This window comes from Setaria viridis, chromosome 1 (assembly GCF_005286985.2).
Source record: "Setaria viridis chromosome 1, Setaria_viridis_v4.0, whole genome shotgun sequence".
In the NCBI taxonomy this organism is placed as follows: Eukaryota; Viridiplantae; Streptophyta; class Magnoliopsida; order Poales; family Poaceae; genus Setaria; species Setaria viridis.
Window position 1 is genome coordinate 35,980,086 of NC_048263.2, and position 23,892 is coordinate 36,003,977.

At 47.9% G+C, this 23,892-nt stretch overlaps 4 protein-coding genes and 1 pseudogene across 5 annotated transcripts; 4 read left to right on the top strand and 1 right to left on the bottom strand.

Moving 5' to 3' along the window:
- Nucleotides 1-1,605: 1,605 nt before the first annotated feature.
- Nucleotides 1,606-6,076, top strand: LOC117835974 (protein-tyrosine-phosphatase IBR5-like; annotated as a pseudogene).
- A 528-nt stretch (nt 6,077-6,604) lies between these two features.
- Nucleotides 6,605-9,996, top strand: LOC117835964 (protein-tyrosine-phosphatase IBR5). The gene is made up of 5 exons (XM_034715305.2): nt 6,605-6,986; nt 8,016-8,115; nt 8,585-8,642; nt 8,735-8,841; nt 9,435-9,996. The coding sequence occupies exons 1-5, from the start codon at nt 6,744-6,746 to the stop codon at nt 9,743-9,745; spliced, it is 819 nt and encodes a 272-aa protein (XP_034571196.1). The 5' UTR covers nt 6,605-6,743; the 3' UTR covers nt 9,746-9,996.
- Nucleotides 9,997-10,120: 124 nt separating this feature from the next.
- On the top strand, nt 10,121-12,157 carry LOC117835954 (uncharacterized). Its single transcript, XM_034715294.2, has 2 exons — nt 10,121-11,138; nt 11,331-12,157. The coding sequence occupies exons 1-2, from the start codon at nt 10,721-10,723 to the stop codon at nt 11,852-11,854; spliced, it is 942 nt and encodes a 313-aa protein (XP_034571185.1). The 5' UTR covers nt 10,121-10,720; the 3' UTR covers nt 11,855-12,157.
- Nucleotides 12,158-13,090: 933 nt separating this feature from the next.
- Nucleotides 13,091-15,573, top strand: LOC117842152 (aspartyl protease family protein At5g10770). The gene is made up of 2 exons (XM_034722520.2): nt 13,091-13,840; nt 13,947-15,573. Exons 1-2 carry the CDS (start codon nt 13,663-13,665, stop codon nt 15,203-15,205), a joined length of 1,437 nt encoding a protein of 478 aa, XP_034578411.1. The 5' UTR covers nt 13,091-13,662; the 3' UTR covers nt 15,206-15,573.
- Nucleotides 15,574-17,778: 2,205 nt separating this feature from the next.
- LOC117843444 (aspartyl protease family protein At5g10770) lies at nt 17,779-19,559 on the bottom strand. 2 transcript variants are annotated; one of them, XM_034724028.2, is made up of 2 exons: nt 19,336-19,559; nt 17,779-19,225 (listed from the first exon to the last, which is right to left on the bottom strand). In XM_034724028.2, the coding sequence occupies exons 1-2, from the start codon at nt 19,475-19,477 to the stop codon at nt 17,994-17,996; spliced, it is 1,374 nt and encodes a 457-aa protein (XP_034579919.1). In that variant the 5' UTR covers nt 19,478-19,559; the 3' UTR covers nt 17,779-17,993. The 2 variants fall into 2 exon arrangements, with proteins under 2 accessions (XP_034579919.1, XP_034579927.1); XM_034724036.2 differs by having other exon boundaries at nt 17,779-19,222; nt 19,336-19,557.
- Between the last annotated feature and the right edge of the window lie 4,333 nt (nt 19,560-23,892).

The following is a 23,892-nucleotide window of genomic DNA, read 5'->3' on the forward strand; positions in this document are numbered from 1 at the left end:
ACATATATAAAATATACAATGCACTAACCTTGGCTCCTCATCTACATGCTCATAAGCTGAACACTTTATGGCACAGCTGTGTGAATTATCCAGAGATACACACCTATGCACCTCACCTTCCGCTCCAGCTCCTAACATAGTTGCACCGATTATATAATGAAATGTGACTGAGACAATCCCTCAAGAATGGCTTAATTACTAACTTACCGAGCAACTCTTTCACTTCATAATGAGTATCGAAGGAGATCTTGAACTTTTCAAGAATTGAGCCACAAATGACGCCTGTGTACTCTAGACGCTGATCATGATACTGGGACAAGGCCTAAGCAATGGTTTACCATGGACCCATGATGAGCAGATAGTATTAGTAGTACACTAGCTAGTAGCAAATGTATAATAGAAGATACTACTAACCACTATGGGTCCTTGTACATCCCGTGGGTCTGATATATTTTCATTGACAGAATCAGTCTCCACGTTGAAGCTCCATGATGATTACCAGATGCAATCACCTTGCTCTGCAAAAAATAAACATAAACACATCAATCTTATGACTAGTAGCTGAGAGATGAAACAAATTATAGTGATCAGGCACCGTGTAGAAATACTGAACAAGGGACATGGTCTGACTAGTAGGACTTTTTATTCATTCCTCAAGCTTTTTGTCACTAAAAAGGGACGTGGATGCAACAAATTATACAAGGATGAGAGATGAAAAGCAAACCATCTGTTTGTAGAACAACAGCACTCGCGAACGAATCATGCGGCCAGTACGAGAAATCCATCAGGAAGGAGGATGGGGGCCTTCTGATCCCGGAGCATTTGCGATCAGGCACCGTGTATTTCGATTCAGCCTCCTCCATGGCACGCTCAGCGGCCCCTCCCTTGTAGAAGAGATCCATCATCAAAGCATCCCCCGAAGACTCCTCCATGGCAGGGTAGATTTCGTCCTCCTCATCTTCGTCCTCTGATGATGTGTAGACCCAGAACTCCTCGTCCTCGTCCTCTTCTGTGCTAGCCATGGCCTCCTTCTCCTCATCCTCTGACATGTCCACCATGGCCTCCGGTGTCTTAGGTAACAGCTCCACGGACGCTATCACCCCACTATTCTCGGCCAGGGTGATAGTCACCCGGGAATGGTCCTTACAACTGGACGCGCTCGGAGACAGCACTCTCAGGATAGGGTTAGCGGCTTCGCCGCAGGGCTTGAGCAGCGGCGCTTTCTTCCAGGGGAGTGAGAGCTTGAACGTAATTGGCTTTGCCCCATCGCCCCCTCGGAGCACCGCGACGACGTAATGCCTGCGGTGCGCGAGGGCGCTCGCGACGCGAGCGAGGCGAGGAACGCCGGAGAACATGGTTGGGGAGCCGTCGGAGAAGAGAGCACGAGAGGGGTGCCGCAAGCGCCAATGGGAGGGATGAACTGCCAACGTGGGGAGGAGGCCCCGGTTTGAAGTGTGGGAGGAGGCCACAGGTGCCAGCATGGGAGGGAGGCCGAAAAGGCGTGGCTACTTTTAGATGATGATTTTTTTTTGTTTAACTGTTGATGAGGTCCCACCCTGGACAGCATTGATAATAATTTCCACGATTTCTTTTCCTTTCTTTTATAATAATTCCCACCGATTTATTTGGCGTCGGATCAGCATTGATAATTTATTTGGCCTTGAAAGGAATCAGCAATTCCATTAAATCAAAGCCCCAAATCAACCAGCCCAGCCCAGGCACACACGCGATCCCTCCCACTGCGATCTCCCGCGGGGATCGAGCAGCGCGGCGGCGGCGGCGGTGGCGGGTAAAGGAAGGGGACGAGATGAGGAAGCGGGATCGGGAGAACACGTGCGGGGTCTGCGGACCCCACCACAAGTACGACGAGGAGGGGGAGGTCTGCGGGGTGTGCGGCCACCGGTGGAAGCCGTCGGAGGGGGAGGGCACCCCGGCGAGGCGAGTCCGCCTTCCCCACCGAGGTGCTCAAGGACTTCCTCTTCCTCAAGAGCTACGACAACGACTCCCGCTCCGAGGTCATCTGGACGCTCAGCATCTCCCACATCCTCAGCGTACGTACTGCGCACCCCGCCCTTTTCTGGATGGCCCCCGTTTGATTCCTCGTTTGCGATTTTTGATCCTGCGTGGTAAAGTTGGAGAATGATTACCCATCCGTTTGATTCCTCGTTTGCAATTTTTGATCCTGCGTGGTAAAGTTGGAGAATGGTTCCCCGTCAAAATGGAAATAAAGAAGTTGGAGAGTAACGGTGTTGGCGCCATCTAGGGGTTTTTTTTTTTTTTGTAATTTGTGACAATTCATGGTTTATTGAGGATATCTTTGGTGAATCTGTGGTTTGTCATCATCCATAGAACATGCTACATGCTTGCAGTTTGTGCTGTTGTTGCCTGAAAGGTTATTTAGGTAGGTTTAGTGTATAGCAAACAAATGGCCAACGTTTTTGTTTTGTGTAGTGGTGGACTTATGGCACCTGTTTGCTCGTATGAAAACTGTGATGAAGTGCAGAAAGAAAAATCAGAACATAGGAAGACAGTAATTTTTCTATCTGCACATAGGAAGACACCAAATTTTCTCTTCCAAATCCTTCATCGTTTTGCTCTTTTCACAGCATTAGCTGCACCAGGCATCAATTTTCTCCACTGCACTACCTCCTACCATTCCTTTAGCTGGTAGTAACAATACAAGGTGAGAAGTAGTCACCATCCTATCTTGCTTCCTTCCTTTTATCATCAGCCACAGATTCATGTATGTCTGTTTTACGACACCACATTGGTGTTTGACAATTATCTGATTGATAACGTTGTGTCAGTAGAATTGAAAACTTGCTGTCAAAACAACATAATGAACATGAAGTAGCACAGAACCAATTATTAGTATCATTTAGTATTCAGATTGCTATAGATCGTATTATCAGTATTTTAAATAAGATTTCTTGTGTCACATAGCTATTGATAATACTATCTTCATTCAATAAAGAAAGTTACATATCATATACTAGTGATTTGAATATGGTGTCATCACTGGTTGAGTGTTTTCAAAACTTAGAGGCTAGAAGAAATTAGTAATGAAAATATACCAATGAAATGCCGAATCAGGAATACCGAATAGTTCAATCTGACACCCCGTTGAAGCAGATAGCAATATCAAAGTTGCAGATGGAAATAAACCTTTACTTCAAAAAAAAATTAAGAAGTTTTGCTAGTCTGGTTGCATATGGTCTAAATCACTAGCTCAAAATTTCCGAATATTCGATTTATATAGCTTTTATGAGCATTCTTTTTATCTCAGTTTCATGATGTCATTTCTGTTTGACTTGCCATTTCAGAACATGGATCAGATAAACGCCACTCGTGGTCATGCGAATGGACTGAAGTATCAAAATGAAATCCAAAGGAAACTGCACACACAGATTGACGTTAGATTAAAAAACCTTTGAAACTTCTCTACTTCATAGTTTTGCAGTGATGAGCTCATGAAAACAAAACTTTAGCCACTATATTTTCCTTCGACATGCAGTTGCAGAACAAGCTGCGAATGAGAATTGAGGTGCAGGGCTGATATCTGCAAACAATAGTAGAGAAAACCCAGAATAACCTTTCATAAAATGCAACTGAGGCTGTAAACCTAGAAGCAACCAGGTCGCAGCTTGTAGACTTCAACCTTGCTCTTTGAGTTTCCAAGAACGTGTCACAAGTGTATGAGCAGAACAATGGCGAGCTGGCGGAAATCATACAAGGATAAACCCAGAGCTCAATCTAGGCTCTCCTGCCGCTAGACTGTTAAAATCAATTTTTGCCCTTGACTGTTTCATGCACCCTTCAGTGCGATAGTTGAAGATTAATCACTATGTTTATTGCTTAACAGACTGTGCCTGATTGCCACAATCTATACAAGAATTCTATCACGTGTCACAGTATTCAGTGTGACAGGCCTTTGGATTTTGATGACACAAACCGGTTTCTAGGTACTGTTCATTTTGCTCTCTCTGCACTTTTGGTGTGGCATTAAGCACACACTGAGCCATGGACTACTACATTTTTCTCCACATAAAGCTGCCCCTGCGAAAAATATGCTGCTACCTGATGCTGAACTTGAGTAGGTATCCTCTGCCTGTCATACTAACATATTCCATTTCTTCTCTACCATTGTAGTAATAGGTTCATTATATAATTGTTTGAACTTGATTTTTGAGCGCATGCTTCCATTCAACATGGTTCATGTCTCTGTTAAGATGAATAAACATTTGTATGTGTACTGTCTTTCTCCAGGTTATTTTCTGTTTGTATGTTGCACAACAGCCTTTTCCCTAGTGCTTCTTTCTGAAATTTTTACAAATGTAAAAGTGAAGGGATTCTATTTTACTTCTCGTGTACTTGAGCTACAAGACCTCTTTATTGCCGTTTGTCACGAATAGGAAATTTTCATTTCCTTCTCTGCAATTTCAGGAAAATGTGAAAGAGATAAATCACGCATTCCTTTTCATTGCATGACTGGAAACAGCAGGTACTTGCTTGTGGAGAATTTTTCATTAGCACTGACACTGTCAGCAGTGTGTTGCTGATTGATAAACGCATTGGTTAGGTCACAGATGTTGTTGCAGCCTTCTTGATGAAGTCTAGAGGATGGGGACTTGCTCAGTCTTTCCAGTGGGTGAAAGACCAGCGGCCCCAGGTTCATCTGACAGATGGTTAGCCCTGTAACCTTTAAAGTTTGTTGAGCAATCAAAGATATTGTCTCTCATGTATTTGTAATTGTATCCTTGGGTCCTTGCTAACCAATGATTCAGAATTTTATACCTGAGGCAAATACAAAGTGAATAAGCACTGGTAAACAGTATGAAAGAGATTGATTTCATGCTTAGTTTACTGAGATGGTATTTGTCTTATCAAAAATTTAGGAGCTAGGTTATTGTATCACGAGTATTGCAACTTTCACTGGAGGCAATTGTATGACCTCTTACCCTGATTGTGATTGCAACATGATTTACACATACAACATGAACTGGTGATCAGTTCCCTTCCCTTATTAAGATAGTGTGCAGAGTGTTATGAAAGGGAACTGCTCTGAGGATTTTGGGAACCAGTTTATAGTTATTATCATTCTTCTTAGTTTATAGTGATCAACTCACCTTTTTTAGGGCATAGTTGTCCTTTTAATTCTCACTGATATCCATTTCCATTTCGAAATATTATTGTGGATTCATGGTCAATTCAAATATATTATCCTAAGCTAACTGTAATCTATTTATTCTGTAGCTTTTGAGCACGATCTTCTGGCGTACGAGCAGAAGCTCTTTGGACCATGCTGGCCTAGATTCAGGTTTCCGCCACCACATCCAGTAGTGCTGAGCCTCTACACCACATACAGGCCTTGGAGGCTCGGGACGGGGAGGAGCAGGGTCTGGTGCTCAAGTTGGTTGAGTTGGACTCAGTCAGCATCTCGTGCGACTCGTACAGGCTCATGTTCGCTCTGCTCAGGCGGAGATCCTGGTCGTGCACCATGATGGGCCGTCTGTCCGATCTCGCGAGGATGACGTTCGGGCTGCCCCGGTTCGAGCTCTCGCGGATCCAGCGCGACTTCCTGCCCCGGCTACGCGATGACTGTGACGACGTCGAAGCACTGCTGCTGTTGATGAATGCAGCGAGGACCATTCGCCACCTGGCGGAGGCCGCTGACATCGGCAAGGTCGTGCAAGATGGTGCTGAAGTGCTTGGCGCAAGCATCATTGATGCCGCCAGGCGTGTTGAAGATGGAGCCGCGGATAGTGCTTGGCTTCAAGCTCGTATGCCATCCCTCCTCGACGACGTCAACGATCTGGCACAGTGCCCTGTTCGATTCACTTGACTGGGGGTGGATCTGATGTCTACATCTCTTACGTATACAGAGGCATAGTTGTGCTAGAAGGTTACTTAGATGTTAGGACCAGAGCATTTGCGATGACCATTAATGGCAATGGTGGAGCTAGAAACTCGTTTTTTTTTTCTTTATTAGGACAGGCCGACAGTGCAAACTTTCTTCAAAATTTGGTATAATTTAAAATTCTCCGCCACTGATTAGTGGCGTGGTTGGAATCGCCAACATCGATGTCGTCAGGAATTTTTAGATTTATTTGTAATTCTGCCATTGGACTGATTTTGAACGATAACCAAGTTTTAGTTAAAACTAAAGTGCTTAAGATTTTGCTAATTATTTTTATTTGTATGCATAAATGCATCATTTACATCATCTATATGACATTGTAATTTAAGTTTGCATAATTGCACTCAAAGATCGAGACATCAGCATCGAGTTTGAGCCTGAGTAGGAGCACGTCATCGACGAACCCCTAATTCAGCACTAAGGCAGGCGTCAATGCTTCCTCTTTCCTATTTTAGAACCTCCAATTGAGCACCAAGATTTGAGATTTTTTATTTTGGCGAATTCCTATCGAACCAACCACGTTTCCTTGTGCACGCAATTTCAATTCTCATCAACCTTGTACAGAGCCCATTAGACGGCCCCATCAAGAGGACCACCTACAAGATCTCAGCCGTCAAGAACCCCATCAACGGCTGATATCTCCCCCTGCCTGAGTCCGTGGGCGTCGCCACGAACCGAACAACCAACTCAAAACCCCAATCCCCCCGTCGATTCAATCCAAACCCAACCCCACGAAAAATCTGGGAATAACCTCGAATCGCCTTCCCTGCTCTGCTTGATCAAGCAGCGCCGCGGCGGCGGGGGGAAGCGGAAGGAAGGGGACGGGATGAGGAAGCGGGAGCGGGAGAACCCGTGCGGGATCTGCGGGCACTACCACAAGTACGAGGAGGGGGAGGTCTGCGGGGTGTGCGGCCACCGGTGGAAGCCGTCGGACGGGGAGGGCACCCCGGCGAAGCACGAGTCCGCCTTCCCCACCGAGGTGCTCAAGGACTTCCTCTTCCTCGGGAGCTACGACAACGCCTCCCGCTCCGAGGTCCTCAAGACGCTCAACGTCTCCCACATCCTCAACGTACGTAATGCATCCCCCGCCCTTTTCTGGATGGCCCCCGTTCGATTCCTCGTTTGCGATTTTCGATCCCGCGTGGTAACGTTGGAAAATGATTCCCTGTCAAAATAAAATTAAGAAGCTGAGGAGGGATGGCGTTGGCCGCGATCTAGGGTTTTGTACTTTGTGACAGTTCATGGTTTATTGAGGATATCTTTGGTCAATCTGTGGTTTGTTATCGTCCATAGGACAGGCTACATGCTATCAATTTAAGGTTATTTAGGTAGGTGTATATGAAACAAACGGCTAATGTTTTTGTTTAGTTTAGTTGTGGTACAGTACCTATTTTCTCATAAGGAAACTGTGGTGAAGTGCAGGTGACAATTAACATGAGGATTCATTTGAACTGGAAGTGAAACTCAAACAGAGCATATGGTAACTGAATGTCCGCAGCTTGGTTGAAACTGATAGAAGAAAATCGATTCACTTGTGATAATTGGAGTAGTGACCTAATTGGTAGCTAGCAAATCCTGATGGAAGAGGAGTATACCATGGTGATTATTACTCATAATTGGTTTCTTAACTGGTTAAGTGTTCCTATGGGATCTGGAAATTATAAAATCTGATAGTTTAGCTGAGATGATTGTGCTTATTGGAGAATACCAAAGGTATGGTTTCTGGAATGTTCTTAAATAGTTTTCGTTACACAGAGATAGGTACCAATCCTTCGTACCATAAAAGTTGTTTAAGCACGTTGTGATAGCTATGTCAATTCAACATCTAATAATCTTCATGGTAGATATATGTGTGTAGCCTGTTTGGGTTCAGTATTAGTTATGTTGCTGTCATATAGATCATGTTCACATCAATGGCTTTTTCAGGCTAATTTCTCAATATCGTTTTTCTTTTGAATCTATAGACTGACATATACTTGACAGCCAACTTTTAGTGTACTCCTGCTATTGACTGTTAAAATAACTTTTTCCCTTGACTGTTTAGTGCATCCTTCAGTGTGATAGTTGAAGATTAATTGCTATGTTTATTGCTTAACAGACTGTGCCTGATTGCCACAATCTATACAAGAATTCATTCACATATCACAGTCTTCAGCGCGACAGGCCTTTGGATTTTGATGACGCAAACCGGTTTCTAGGTACTATTCATTTTGCTCTCTCTGCATTTTGGTGTGGAATTAAGTGCACACTGAGTCATGGACTACATTTTTCTTCACTTAAAGTTGCCCCTGTGAAAAATATGTTGCTACCTGATGTTGAACTTGAGTAGGTATCGTCTGCATGTCATACTAACATATTCCATTTCCTCTCTACCCATTGTAGTAATAGGTTCATTATATAATTGTTTGGACTTGATTTTTGAATGGATGCTTCCATTCGACTTGGTTCATCCATCTGTTAAGATGGAACAAACATTTGTATGTGTACTGTCATTCTTTAGGTTATTTTCTTTTTGTATGTTGCACGACTGCCTTTCCCCTAGAGCTTCTTTCTGAAGTTTACTTTCCTGTGAAAGGATGGATTGTATTTTACTTCTCATGTACTGAGCTATGAGACCTCTTTATTGTCACTAATAGGAAATTTTGATTTCCCTCTCTGCAATTTCAGAACAATGTGAAAGAGATAAATCACGCGTTCTTGTTCATTGCATGACTGGAAAAAACAGGTACTTGCTTGTGGAGAAGTTTTCATTAGCATTGACACTGTCAGCATTGTTATCATTGATTGATAAATATTTCTTTGGAACGCATTTATTAGGTCAGCAGCTATTGTTGCAGCCTTCTTGATGAAGTCTAGAGGATGGAGACTTGCTCAGTCTTTCCAGTGGGTGAAAGACCGGCGGCCGCAGGTTCAACTGACAGATGGTTAGCTCTATAATCTTTATAGTTTGTTGAGTAATCAAAGATATCGTCCGTCATGCATTTATGATTATATCCATGGTTCCTTGCTAGCGAATGATTCATAATTTTATTGCCTGAAGTAATTATAGTGCATTTTACTGTATATGGGAACTGTAGATAGTAAATAGGCACTGGTAAACAGTATGGAAGCAATTGATTTCATATTTAGTTTAATGAGATGGTATGTGTTTTATCAAAATTTTAGGAGCTGAGTTAATGTATCCTGAGCATTGCAAGTTTAACTAGAGGCAATGGGATGACCTTACCCTGACTGCTTGATGCATTTGACACGTACAACATAAACTGGATTTGTTCCCTTCCCTTATTAAGATAGTGTACAGTGTTCTGAGCGTATCTGTTCTTAGAATTTTGGGAACCATTTGATTGTTTTTATTCCTTAGTGAAAAGAAGACCATTTGATTAGTCTATTGTACCTTGTTTAGCTCAAGCTTAACCTCCTATTCTCACAGACGCATTTCCATTTCCATGTAAAGTAGATTCGTGATCGATTCAAACATATCATCCTAAACTAACTGTGACATGCTTCTTTTGTGCAGCTTCTCAGAATGAGCTTCTGGAGTACGAGCAGAAGCTTTTTGGACCCAGTTCTCAACCTGTGATTCCCACTGAATCATTTGCTTCTCTTGGATTTGGCTACCCAAAACCAGCAGGTGACACCCAAGCACCTACGTTCAACCAAATGACCGCGCCATCCATCTCCATTTTTGAGCGAGTCGGCCCAAATGATGTTCCCCCGAATTTCGCTTTTGGAGCCGAGGGGACAGCTGGGGTCAACCCAGATAACAATGACAATGGTGGGGCCAAGGCCAACCCAGCTTCGACTGATAACCCGATGGACAGCTCTTAAGATGATTTCAGGCTATTGAATCTCCAGGTTGCTGAAGTAACCTACTACTAGGTGTATCGAATACTCATCGGGGGGGTGTTTAGCTTTCAGAGGGGTATTTTGCCCTTTTGTGCACTTGAGAAATGGTTCTGGCAACTGACCCGCGCTGTAGAGTGACTATGGCATTAGTCGTAGTAAATGATGTTTGAAAATCTGGATGGTGGTTCATATCTCAGTTACTTTCACATACAACTTCCGCGATTTTCATGCTATTTTGTTTTGTTGTGTTTTATTGATGCAAAACAAAATGGTGCGTTACGCGTAGTCGATAGTCCCATAATCAGTTCATGTGCATCCGATTGCTGACGTGATCACGTGAATCGTTATTTGATCAAGCGGAGGCACAGATTATTGGCAATGAGGATCCATCCTACTCCGTACTGTGTTCTGTGGAGCATTGTTGAAGTATGCAAGTATTTCTACGGCAACAATCATGCATGACGCGCTATGTATCTGGACGTATGGTCGACCGATGTGGAGTAAACACGGGAAGATCCATTTGTAGTTTCGTACATGGATGACCAGGAGCGGTGGTGTTTGATTGAAGATTGAACAGTGTTCGCCCAAATTTCCTCGAGGCGAAGCAATCCTGACAGTGATAGTGTACGTGTAGAGACTTCATACATCTATACTCCTACTCTACTACACAACACAGACTTCGCATGTTGCGCCCGATTCATCGCATCTGGACGTACTATACAATGAACCTGGACGCACTAGCAGAATAGCAATCCGGCTCTACCTCTGCACGCCCGTCGAAACATATATAAACACCCTCGTGGAACTAACTACACGCCAGCCACTGCCAATTGGCATCCACAAGAGGAACTTGCTCGCCGGCGCACGCGATCGGCGGCGCGGCGCCACGGCCAAATCATTTGTTCTTGGCGCCCCCACCTTGGTTTCGAGATCAGCGCGGCCATCGGCACGGTGACAATGGAATCGTTGGGTGCATACAAGAAGGCAACGGCGGCCCTAGACGAGGCGGCGAGGGCTCGGCTACTACGGGGCCCGTTCATCAGCAACGTCGCGCTCCCGTCGGCGCCGTCCCGGCGCGCGGATGCCGACGACGATGACGACGATCTGATGGGTTTGGTGAACGAGTTCTACAACGGATACGGCGAGCACGGCACGGACGGCGTCGTAGCCAAGCACGCCGTGGCGCCGCGGAGTACCGAGTGGAAGGAAACGCTGCGGCTGACGCTGGCGGACGCGGCGGCCGACGCGGCAGCCGCACGAATCCGCGCCGAGGCGGAGCGCATCGTCCGAGACGCCGGGCCGGCCGTCGTCGTTGGCGGCGGCGGGATGAGGAAGCATCTCGTGGAGCGGCTCCGGGCGAGGGGTTTCAATGCCGGTAAATATTCTACTCCTACCTCAATACCTCATGCTCTTCAGTTTTCATCAATAGCATAATTGGCACTCTTGTTTCGAACTCCTAGATCGACACAATGCATTAACAGCGCGAGATTAGAAACTGTTTGAAGCGTGTTAAGCGACACGGATCCTTAACATTTAGCTCTCTTGTGCTTGGGGGTACTCCATGCAGGTCTCTGCAGATCCTCGTGGGAAAGAACCAGCAGCATCCCCGCGCCGGGCTCGTACGAGTACGTCGACGTGACAATGAGCTCCTCGCCGTCGTCGGCGTCGTCTCGCTACATCGTGGAGGTGAACGTCGCGGCCGGGTTCGAGATCGCGAGGCCTAGCGCCGAGTACCGGGACCTCCTCTCGTCCCTGCCGCCGGTGCTCGTGGCGAGGCCGGAGGCTCTGAAGGAACTCGCCGCGGCAATGTGCGCCACGGCCGCGGAGTCCATCCGCGGCGCGGGCATGCACGTGCCGCCGTGGAGGCGCACGCGGTACGTGCTGGCCAAGTGGTCCGCCCGGTTCGAGAGGGTGGAAGCCCCGGCGCCGACTGCCGCGGCGGGGCCACTGCCGGAAGCAGGAGCGAGGGCGGCGGCGCACGCCCGGCGGCCGTCCGGGCGGAAGAACTGCGGCATGGAGATGGGGCGAAGGGAGGTGGCCATGGGACGAGAGGCGTTGGTGAGCGTGAGGCCCTCGTTCAGAGGATTGTGAGTTTGTGACATGGGTTTGCGCGGCGTAGCACGGTAGCAGCATATTCTTTTGGGCCATGGATTGTGCACAATTTGCACGACTCGTATGGCTGGAGGAAAATAAAAAAAAAGACGTATTGAATTTTACTGTACAGTATTGATGTATGTACAATTTTTTAATGAAATGCAACTTTACAAAAGATTGTGCTCGTTGGTAATTCCAACCTGTGTGGCTGTGTCTACGTGCTATGGTAGGCTCTGGCCTAGTGTAGGGTTTGACACGCTAACAAGAAACGTATTTTACTAGTTGACTTGGAAATCCATCGTCACGAGTACGCAACCGAACTCTTCTAGCTTGCGGCCTTGTTTAGTTCCTAATTTGGAAGTTGCAAAATTGACATTTTGCTATAAATGCGCAACTGTAGCATTTCGTTTGTATTTGTGAATTATTGTCCAAACATTGACTAATTAGGCTCAAAAGATTCGTGTTGTAAAGTACAACAAAACTGTGCAATTAGTTTTTGATTTCATCTACATTTAGTACTCCATGCATGTACCGTAAATTTGATGTGATGGGAATCTTCTTTTTGGATAGTGCCAAAGTTGGGATTTTGGAGGGAAAAAAAGGGCTGGTCTCTCTGCAGACCGATCACCCGTACTCGTAAGCACCAAACAAAACGTGGGTGCCTGTCTGCCTTCCTATCAGCTAGTGCCGGCTCCACTACGAACAAGACATTTCAACCAAGCCTGCTTACCAGGAAAGGCCAGGCAAATCATCCTCAAACACGTCAGCCATGTTCGGCCCCGCTCCACCACATGCAGAAGGACTCCGCACTGCAAATGTTTTTTTTCCCTGAATGGATGGCCGCACGAAACCACCGAATCGTCCGGGCAAATCCGCCCTCGGCACCGAGACACAGCCTCAGCCCGAGACAGCGCGCACGCCAGCTGCCAGCAATCAGGTTCGGGTGGGGGCGCGGGGTGCTTGCGACGCCGGCGAAAGGGACGCGGAGTGCGCGTCCGCTGACTGGAGGCGGAGCACGGGAGATGCTGTGACTACAAGGCGATGGCGCCTTCGGGCACATCACTCTTGTCACGGTCACGGTGACGGCCCTGGCTGGCCCCGGCCGGGCTCCAGCAAGATCCCAAACCCGCGCGCTCTGGGAAGAGGCGGGCCGGGGGCGGTAGATAAAGGTCTCCGTCAGTGGGAGGGAACAACAAGGGTCTCCAAGTGCCGTAACGAATCGTGTGCCACAGCTTTGGGCTCCTTTTCTTCGACGAAGAGGATGTCATGGCCTCATGGGAAAGGAATCTGATCGGTTGGTTGGTTGGTTTGTCAAGTTCGTTCGTACCCGGAAGAGGAGTTTTACTGAAACTTGCAAGGACCGAGTACACACTGGTCTGCCGAGTTTCAATCAAACTGACCCGATCGAAGTCCATCCAATTTGACTGGTGCTACGTTCGATCACAGGTCGATTCGGCTGAGCTCGGCCAGTTCTATACTTCTATGCACCTGGTTGGGATCGATTAGTCAAGCCGCCCGGTGTTGGCAGCGGCGTACCGAAAGGGGACCGCAGTTTCGCATCGTGCGTTCGTGCCCAACAGCTGGTCTGGTCGTGCCGGTGGGACGGAGAAGTGGGGAGGAAAACGTATCAGACTCGGGCGGCAGCGACTCCGCCCACAGGGGGCCGAGAATTCCACAGGTGATGCGCTCGCCCGCCGGCGCACCCGCCCGCGTCTCGCGCGTCGCGCCGCCGGGGACGGCGGCCCGATTGGTCCTCCTTATTTAGGCACCGTCTTTTGGCCCCATCCGAGCCGAGCCGAGGCGCCATGAGATCCTCCCCCGTGGCGCGCCGCGCGCGCCTGCTCGTGTCTCTGCTCCTGTGCGCCGGCGCGCTCGGGTTCTTGCCCCGCTGTCATGGCGCTGCCGAGGGGGAGATGCCCGGCTACGTCACCGTCTCCGCCGCCAGCTTCGAGCCGGCCTCCACGTGCAGCGCGCCCGACCCAGGTACGCGGATACTGGCAACCTGATCATCGGTTGTTTAATTTCAGTTCGTCATGGCGCGCGCGCGTGCTGATTCGTCGGCTGGGATGGGATTCGGTGAGGTTTTCAGCTGCGCCGCGGCGGAACGGCACGTCGGCCGTGCTGCGGCTGACGCACAGGCACGGGCCGTGCGCACCCTCGCGGACGTCCTCGCTGGCGACGCTGTCGGTCGCTGAGACGCTACGCGCGGACCAGCGGCGCGCGGAGTACATCCTGAGGAGGGTGTCGGGCGCCGGCGCGCAGCAGCTGCTGGGAGGATCCGAGGCGGCGGCGGCGGCGACGGTGCCGGCGAACTGGGGATACGACATCGGCACGTTCAACTACGTGGTGACGGCGAGCCTCGGCACGCCGGGCGTGGCGCAGACGCTGGAGGTGGATACCGGCAGCGACCTGTCGTGGGTGCAGTGCAAGCCGTGCGCGTCGTCGTGCTACAACCAGAAGGACCCGCTCTTCGACCCCGCCCAGTCGTCGTCGTACGCCGCCGTGCCGTGCGGCGGGTCCGCGTGCGCGGGGCTGGGCATCTACGCGTCCGGGTGCTCGGCGGCGCAGTGCGGGTACGTGGTCAGCTACGGCGACGGGTCCAACACCACGGGCGTGTACAGCTCCGACACGCTGACGCTGACGGCGACGGACGCGGTGGAGGGGTTCCTCTTCGGCTGCGGGCACGCGCAGAGAGGGCTGTTCACCGGCATCGACGGGCTCCTCGGTCTCGGCCGCCTGCCGGTGTCGCTGGTGGGACAGGCTGCGGGCGTGTACGGCAGTGCCTTCTCCTACTGCCTCCCGACGAAGCCGTCCACCACGGGGTACCTGACGCTGGGCGGCGGTGCGAATGCCGCGGCGCCGGGGTTCGCGACGACGCAGCTGCTGACGTTGCCGAGCGCGCCGACGTACTACATCGTGATGCTGACGGGCATGAGCGTGGGCGGGCAGGCGCTGAGCGTGCCGGAATCGGCGTTCGCGGGCGGGACGGTGGTGGACACGGGCACGGTGGTGACCCGGCTGCCCCCGGCGGCGTACGCGGCGCTGCGGTCGGCGTTCCGGAGCGGCATGGCGGCGTACGGGTACCCGGCGGCGCCGCCGAACGGGATCCTAGACACGTGCTACAACTTCGCCGGGTACGGCAGCGTGACGCTGCCCAACGTGGCGCTCACGTTCAGCAGCGGCGCCACCCTGACGCTGGGCGCCGACGGGATCCTGTCGTTCGGGTGCCTCGCGTTCGCGCCCAGCGGCAGCGACGGTGGCATGGCCATCCTCGGGAACGTGCAGCAGCGGTCGTTCGAGGTGCGCATCGACGGCGAGTCCGTCGGGTTCAAGCCCGGCTCCTGCTGATCCATCCGCTCCCTCGTCGATTAACTAGCTTCTGATTGCAAACTAGTAGTAGTACAGGGTATGCGTGTACTCGTGTACGTACACGTTCGAGAGTATATAGATACATGCATAGTACATGATAGCACATACAGACTTAGGCCCCGTTTGGTAGGGCTTCTCAAAGTGCTTCTCCAACAGCTTTTGGTGAAGCTCTACCAAAGGACCAATTTCAAAACGGCTTCACCACCAAAGCCGGGGAGAAGCCGCAAAACGGCTTACACTAGAGAGGAGAAGCCGAAAAAAGTGGCTTCACCGGCTTCTCCTCTCTCTCCAAGCATTAAGTGATCATAAAATTACATATATTGCTATTGAGAAGCCGTTTTACCGAACGTTTTGCAAAATGGCTTGAGCTTCACTAAAAAAGTCACTCCACCGAAGGAGCCGAAGCCGAAGTCATTTTATGAGAAGTCAAAGCTCTACCAAACGGGACTGGATGGGTCACGTCGTCGGTGAAAGAAAGTTGTTTCGTTGTTGGTGGAATGGAAGGGGCTAATCAGAGACGTAAACGCGTTGACACTTGACACGTTCCGGCTGATTCGGCGTGCTTTTCGTTCGTTGATAGTGCAGTGTTAGGAGGGGCGCGTGGACCCACTTTGATGTGTTCTTTTGATAGCGGCGGCTCTGCTGCTCTCCGTAAGATTGGACTTGGACTGTGTGGCGATATGACGCGCACCAAAGTCATCGTGGACTTGAGTCCCACGAGAAAGATGAGCGGTTGCTTTTTATTTTTTTAATGCATTTTTGAGGGGGATGATCCGGATGGATGTTGTAGTTGTTTGTTGAACATCCATGGTCCATTCTCCAAAGAGGTTGGAAATTCGACCACATATATATGAATGACTGTGCTCCCCGTAAAAAAAGAACAATGTTTTAGCATTCAAAATTTATCAAAAAGGAATGATGTTTAGGATTTAAATCTTATGTATGGATAATTTGGCGTGTTGACCTCGTGCATGCATGATTAAATGGAAACATATTTTCTCCATTTTCTATATTAAACTGAACTAACTAAGGGTGCATGCGTCTTTTTCATTCACCCCTAATCTGTTTGAAAAATTCCATAAATTCATTCTTTTTGGGACGGAGAGAGTATGTATTAGCTGCAGTAAACAAAAAGAAGCAGCAGTTCGTGGGAGCATATGTTTCCCTCCATTTTAAATTATAGATTAATTTAGTTTTTTTGACTAATAGATTTTGTTATATATCTAGACATATAATATATTTATGTGCATAGCAAAAGGTATGAATCTTAAAAAGCTAAAATAATTTATAATTTGGGGTGTACGAGTAGCTCATAGCAAGACACTTGAAACTTCTTTTACCATCATTGTAGACGCCGGAAACGACAACCGACACATAAATACTCATACATATTAAAAGAACTCATAAATAGTGGGTTCCAAAAGAAAAATACTCCTATAGCGCAAGCGAGCATTTAGAAACACTACTTAACGACAAATGTCTTTAAGTTCCATGAGACAATTCACAAAGACATAACACATGGTATGTCTCTATTTGTTTGCTGCACTAGCAATATATTGAAAAAAATGTGTTTACTTCCGTACATACCAATTCTCCAACTCAACCTCATGCAGGCACAGGTATACATGCATACATCAGATATTGCTAATTGCACTATATTTGTTGAGGTAGTTCACTCCGTGTATCGAGTGTCTTTATGAGATATAAGGTCCAAGTAAAAGTCTATGTACATAATCTTGTATTGGTGTTTTACAAAAAAAAAACTCTGCCTCTGTACTTGACATTTTCTCTTTTATTTTGAGGCATTGTACTTGACATTTTCTAAAACACCACAAGAAGTGTCTTTACCGTTGGCGTGGGGAGGGAAGCATGACGGGCCGAGTCGAATGCTGGGCTGGGCCGGAAGAAAAGAAGGGGGGGGGGGGGGGAGAGAGAGTTAGACCGTGGGCTGGTTGGTTTCGGCCCATATCCGAGTTGTAGTTTAGAGATAGGTTTTTTATTTGTTTGGGAATTGGGAGTTTAAAGTACTCACCTATGTTATTACTAGAAATAATCTAAAGTATATTAAATCTGCATATATTTGATAATAAAACACCCCAAATAATGAAATAATATATTCTTCTAAATTGCCAATTTTCTACCAATGCTAATAAAGAAAAATACTAGGTAGCAATGTATGATGTGTGTCACCATTTATACGTGTATACCTGTATATGCATGAAGCAACGGCAATGCAAATTTTCATGTCAAATACATAGTCAAACTAAGGATTCAACTAAACACATAATGGATGAAAAAGTGTAGACTATTAGTTGCTAGCTAAATCCTATCACAATGGATAAAGATAAGTACATATCTATATAATATTGTGTCAAAAATTTTAACAAATGAGAGAGGAAGGTAATAATTTTTTATTAGCTACGTGTTGTATTTTATTTATAAATTTTTAATACTTATATTTCTCAAAATTACTAGCCCGTGCGGAGACACGGTTTGATGGACTAGACATAATCATCATAAATAAATCAGCTCAATTATTGAGAAAGGCAACATAATATATTAAACTTTATTCATAAACAATCAGGAGAAAAATACAATTTTCTTTTGGTTGGTTGTTCGCACACTCGCATCATGTTTCAATCACAGCAGAATGATTAAAATCGAAGTACTATAGTTGATGGCAGCCACAAGCACCTCGAGAGAAGCCTGCTATGTAGCTTCCTCCCCGCAGTGTCATTTGCGTCAACGCCCTCGTGGGCACCGCCGATCAGCACGCCCCAGCCCTGAAGCCCACAGCGCCCCCGCCGACGTCGTACAGCACCTCGAACGTTCGCTGCTGCACGTTGCCGATGATGCCCAAGGCGCTGTCGTCGCTGGTGGCCGCGAAGGCGAGGCAGTTGCCCAGAATGATCCCTTCTCCGACGAGGTCGACGACTGCGCCCCCGGAGAACACCAGCGCGACGGCCGGCATGCTGATTGTGGACTGGCCACTGAAGTCGAAGCACGTGTCGAGGAGGCCGCTGGGCGGTGCCGCCTTGTACTTCTTCATCCCGGCCTTGAACGCCGACGACAGCGCCGAGTAGGCCGTCGGCGGCAAGCGCGTGATGACCGTGCCGGAGTCCATGACCGACCCGGCGGAGAAGACCGAGGTGGGTATGTTGAGCTGCCTCCCGCCCACCCTGATGGCCTGAAGGCGCACGCCGTAGAACGTTGGGACCTGCCTCATCCTGAGCATCGGCGTCTTGACGAAGCCCGAGCTTCCAGTTCCAGCACCGAGCGTGAGGAACCCGGAAGAGGTCGAAGTCCGCGGGAGGCAGTAGGAGAAGGCCTTGCCGAACGTCCCCGCCGTCTGCGTCACGAGCGATTGCGGGCCGCCGCCGAGCCCCATGAGCCCGGCGGTTTGGTCGTCGAAGCCCGACTCCACCTGGTTGCACCCGAACTGGAAGTTGGTGACGGTGTTGGAGCCCAGCACGAGCGCGTCGGAGCTGTAGGTCCCCGTCGTGCTGGATCCATCGCCGTACCTGACAATGTACTGGCACTGCTGGGAGCTCGAGCACCCGTTTCCCTCCACGCCGAGCTGCACGCAAGTGTCAGAGGTGCAAGAGAACGGGGAGTAGGTGCTCGACGCGCTGGGGTCGAAGAGCGGGTCCGCCTGGGGGTGGCACTGCGAGCACGGTTTGCACTGCACCCATGGCACGTCGCTGCCGGAGTCGATGAGCATGGTCTGGGTCACGGCCGGCGAGCCGATGCCGACGGTGATCACGTACTCCAACGTCTGCAGGAAAAAACCCAGCGTGGTCGGCACAGTAAGGTCCGACTGCTGCTGGACGTCGCCGGCGCCGGCCTTGGCGCCAGAGAACTTCCGTTGGATGTAGGCAGCCCGGAGCTGGTCACGCCGGAGCCTCTCCTCCAAGGTTGGCATCTTAGTGATGTTCAACGGCGAGCACGGGCCATGGCGGTGGTGCAACGGCACCGTGGCGGCGCCGGGCAACGGAGCTGCTGAAACAATCAGCGAAGCAAGGGAAACGGTTGCAATTTACAACTGTGCGCAGAATCGATCGCCAAGTGGAAACCGCAGATACGTGCACGGACAGTGTACCGTACTGTACCTTTGCGCTCGGAGCATACAGCGTCAGACTTCAGAGAGTCAAGGGACAGAACCGTGTAGCTGCGATCATCTCCTGCGTGAGCAATGAGAGAGTGACAGCTGCAAAAGAAGAGGAGGAGGAGAAGCTTTGGAACAGAGGCCATGGCTCTGCTCCTTGCTTCCCACTCACAGGCACTGCTGTAGCAGCTGAGATATGCAGTGAGTTGCAGCTTCAGGATGCTAACCTGCTTATATAGAGGACAGTGCCCGGGCACGAACGCAATCATTCTTCACGACGGAGACTCGTGGTGGACTAGGAAACGGTGGCGTGCGTACTTGGGCGGACGACCCAATCGGACCCAAGGCGTGTGGTCTTCTTCTAACCGATGTTGCCGCCTTGATCAGCGCATAAAAGTGACGGTTTTGAATTCTTCGTGATAAGATTGGGCGTCCTCCGGATCGAATGTTAGGTACTAACGTCATCTTTCCTCAGCAAAACAAGCCTCTTTGGACTGCGGGAATTTAATTTTGGCGGACAAGTTTAGGACTAGAAATTCATGATGGGTGTTTATTCAAATTGTTCCATTGTTATAACATAATAATTGAATTTGTTTCAGGAAAAAAACAGATAGAACTACAGAGGAAAATGACCATTCAGATATTAGTACAAAGAAAGCACGACAATCTGAGCCTGGCGGTTTGGTCGTCGAAGCCCGACTCCACCTGGTTGCACCCGAACTGGAAGTTGGTGACGGTGTTGGAGCCCAGCACGAGCGTGTCGGAGCTGTAGGTCCCCGTCGTGCTGGAGCCATCGCCGTACCTGACAATGTACTGGCACTGCTGGGAGCTCGATCATCCGTTTCCCTCCACGCCGAGCTGCACGCAAGTGTCAGAGGTGCAAGAGAACGGGGAGTAGGTGCTCGACGCGCTGGGGTCGAAGAGCGGGTCCACCTGGGGGTGGCACTGCGAGCACGGTTTGCACTGCACCCATGGCACGTCGCTGCCGGAGTCGATGAGCATGGTCTGGGTCACGGCCGGCGAGCCGATGCCGACGGTGATCACGTACTCCAACGTGTGCAGGAAAAAACCCAGCGTGGTCGGCACAGTAAGGTCCGAGTGCTGCTGGACGTCGCCAGCGCCGGCCTTGGCGCCAGAGAACTTCCGTTGGATGTAGGCAGCCCGGAGCTGGTCACGCCGGGGCCTCTCCTCCAAGGTTGGCATCTTCTTATTCGATGGCACCGGTGAGCATGGGCCGTGCCGGTGGTGCAAAGGCACCGTCGTGACACCAGTAGACAATGGAGTAGCTGAAACAATCAAAGCAGGGGAAACGATTAGCGATTACGACTGTGGACAAGAATCACACCAAATGGAATCGCATTATTACCTAATCCTCCATCCTTATACTGCAAAATTTTGTATTCCATTTGCCAGTTTAACTTACAGCATTTCTATAGAAACTGGCTAATTGACTTAGACATTTAATTTGGACCAGTTTAGGACTGCAAAATGATTGTTGTATATAAACATATACTGCAAGAGTCAGTATACAGGCAAGATGTTGCCTTTCAAAAAAAATTTCTCAAGTTGCCTTTCATTTTCTGGGACTGTAGTAGACGATGAATTATTGTCTTGTTGCAATGCGTATAGACAGGGATTAGTCAAACTGTTATACGGTTACAAAATAATTGAGGCATTTAGAAATAGATAGAGGTATATAGAAAAATGATATACTACCAATCTATTCATTAAGAAACTGGAGTCTAATTAATTTTGATTTTTCAAAAAAATTTGTACTACTCTAGTTGGGCTACCGAGTATTTGTCTCTCGCATTAGTTTTTTTTTTGTCACAATTACAACCCTCCCTCAACCACCACCATTGAACATCTTTGTATGTTGGTACTTCTTTTTAGTTATTTTCACCGTTCGATTTCTCGGGATGGACAGCTCTTATTTTTTTCAATCACTCTAAAATCTCTCTTGTTATAAACCTTGGAGATCGTTCCCCTTTTGTGTGGATGCATGTGTGGTTTGCATGGTGCCATTCATCATGATTTAAACTTTGAGTTAATTTTTTCTTATATATTTATAATGATAGTTGTAGGTAATTTAGAAGTATGTATATGATGTACTTCAGCTTATTATTTTTCATAATGATAGATATTGTTAATTTGGATGTATAGTTAGTCGAACTAGCAAAGGGGTGGGGTATTTAAAGCAAATTACGTCCATTTTCTAATGTTGTCAACATGATTTATTATAGCAAAATAAATCGATGGCTGACTATTTTGTCTTTTGTGATATATTTTCGTCTGTTTGTGCTAACGTGATTATTTCACTCCTTGAGCACAAAGTCAAATTTTCAAAAAAAAATTGGCGGGGAAAGTATAAAGCCAAATTGGCCGCACATGTGTTGTAAAACTTAGTTTGTTGTGAACCAGATTGTTAATCATCTGGCTGCTTACAAAACATAGCATAGATAGATTGCGACTTTAAAGTTCTGTCACTATAAACGACTTGTTTATTACGTCAACTTGGCATTTCCTTTTTTTTTTCTTACAAATAAAGGATTTTATTCCTGTTCGGCAGTTGAGGTATTCATCATGAAACGATCAAGCCTCTAGTCATCATCGACGTCGATACAGTAATTACGCATTATGTTTGTTAAAGATAATGATAGATTATATTAGTCTGTTTTTTGTGAAGTCAATGTGCTTAAAAATAGGGCTTTCAAGTGAGAACAGGTGTGGTTTAGGACAGCGGACGACCCGGGCTCATCCGCTAGCTTGTTATAGCCGCCATCAGGCCATCGGTAAACTACATTATATTCAGGGCCGGCTCTATAATTTCGAGGGCCCCCGGGCAAGGATGAAAATAAGGGCTCGTTGAACTAATTTTTAATATGAAAACTTAAGTATACGGTACAAATAATAAAAATTATTTTGCAATATATATAGCTCATAAAACATAAAAATAGTGTAAAAAAACTAAAAATAATAACCATTATGATCACCTCAAATAAAAATATAATGCTTCAGTGCTTTGTAAAAAACCGACTTCGGGTATTTCTTGATGCAAAAACTTCAATAACGGTATCAAGATTAATGTCGTCCAAAACATCATTTGCAATGCTGCACATAGCCAAGCCATTCAATCTTTTTTATGACATAGTTGATCTAAAATAATATTAATTAGATAACTGCTTTTTAACAAAATTGACGTAAAAGAAAACAAAGATGGAAGCGCTCACCTTTGACGTGCTCGGTGCTCCAAGCGATCAAGACGTGCTCCACTGCTCCAGAAGGCAGAAGCGGCGCTCGGCAATCCAACCCTGACGCCCTGACGGTTTGACGCGGCGCTCGGCGCTCCAGAGTCCAAACGCTGAAACGTAGCGCTCGCCTGATCGCCTCTGCACACGCTGAGGTGCTGACCCGCGCGATGAGGCGACGATCGGATTGGTGTCGGGCGGCGGCATGGAGTCAGGACTCAGGAGCGTATACGATGCAGGCATACGGAGAGTCGGAGACATGGAGTGAGGGCGTTAGGCGTCAGCACGCAATTTGGCAGGCTTGGCTCGCTCTGATCGCCTGATGCTCTGATTCGGAATCCGCGGCGGCATGGCCAAGCGTATTTGGCAGGCCTGACAAGTAATTTGGTAGGCCCAATTTAGCACGGATGGAAGGCAGGCAGTAATTATTACACGTGCTATTTAATAAGGCCGAAACAAAATGCACCAATCAAATTATATATTCTAACTATCTATATGGTCACGGCCCTCCGGCTTCGTGAGCCCTGGGTGGTCGCACGGCCTGCCCTCCCCTTAGAGCCGGCCCTGATTATATTCCCATCATTTTCTCTCTTGTCCCGTTGCGTCATGGCGTTTTCTTCCTCAGGTCGCAACTCGTAGAAAGTCTCGGCCGCCGGTTCGGCAGCACGTCGCGTCGGCGTCGCTCGCCATCCGAGTCGTCGTAGCATCTCTTGGCGTCACGCCCTCTAATATAATGGATCAGTCTCCTGCATGTGTCCTTTCAAATGGAAAGTCCCTGATAAACTCCTTGTGTTAATTAACAATCATCCACACGTTAAGACAAAGCAAGGCTCCAATAATTCGTTTCCAAATAGACTACTGGACTGGATTGAACCAACGGCCGGCCGTCAGGGCCGGCTCTATAATTTCGAGGGCCCCCGGCAAGGATGAAAATAAGGGCTCGTTGAACTAATTTTTCATATGAAACTTAAGTATACGGTACAAATAATAAAAATTATTTTGCAATATATATAGCTCATAAAATATAAAATTAAAAATAATAACCATTATGATCACCTCAAATAAAAATATAATGCTTCAGTGCTTTGTAAAAAACCGACTTCGGGTATTTCTTGATGCAAAAACTTCAATAACGGTATCAAGATTAATGTCGTCCAAAACATCATTCCAATGCTGCACATAGCCAAGCCATTTAATCTTTTTTATGACATAGTTGATCTAAAATAATATTAATTAGATAATTGCTTTTTAACAAAATTGACGTAAAAGAAAACAAAGATGGAAGCGCTCGCCTTTGACGTGCTCGGTGCTCC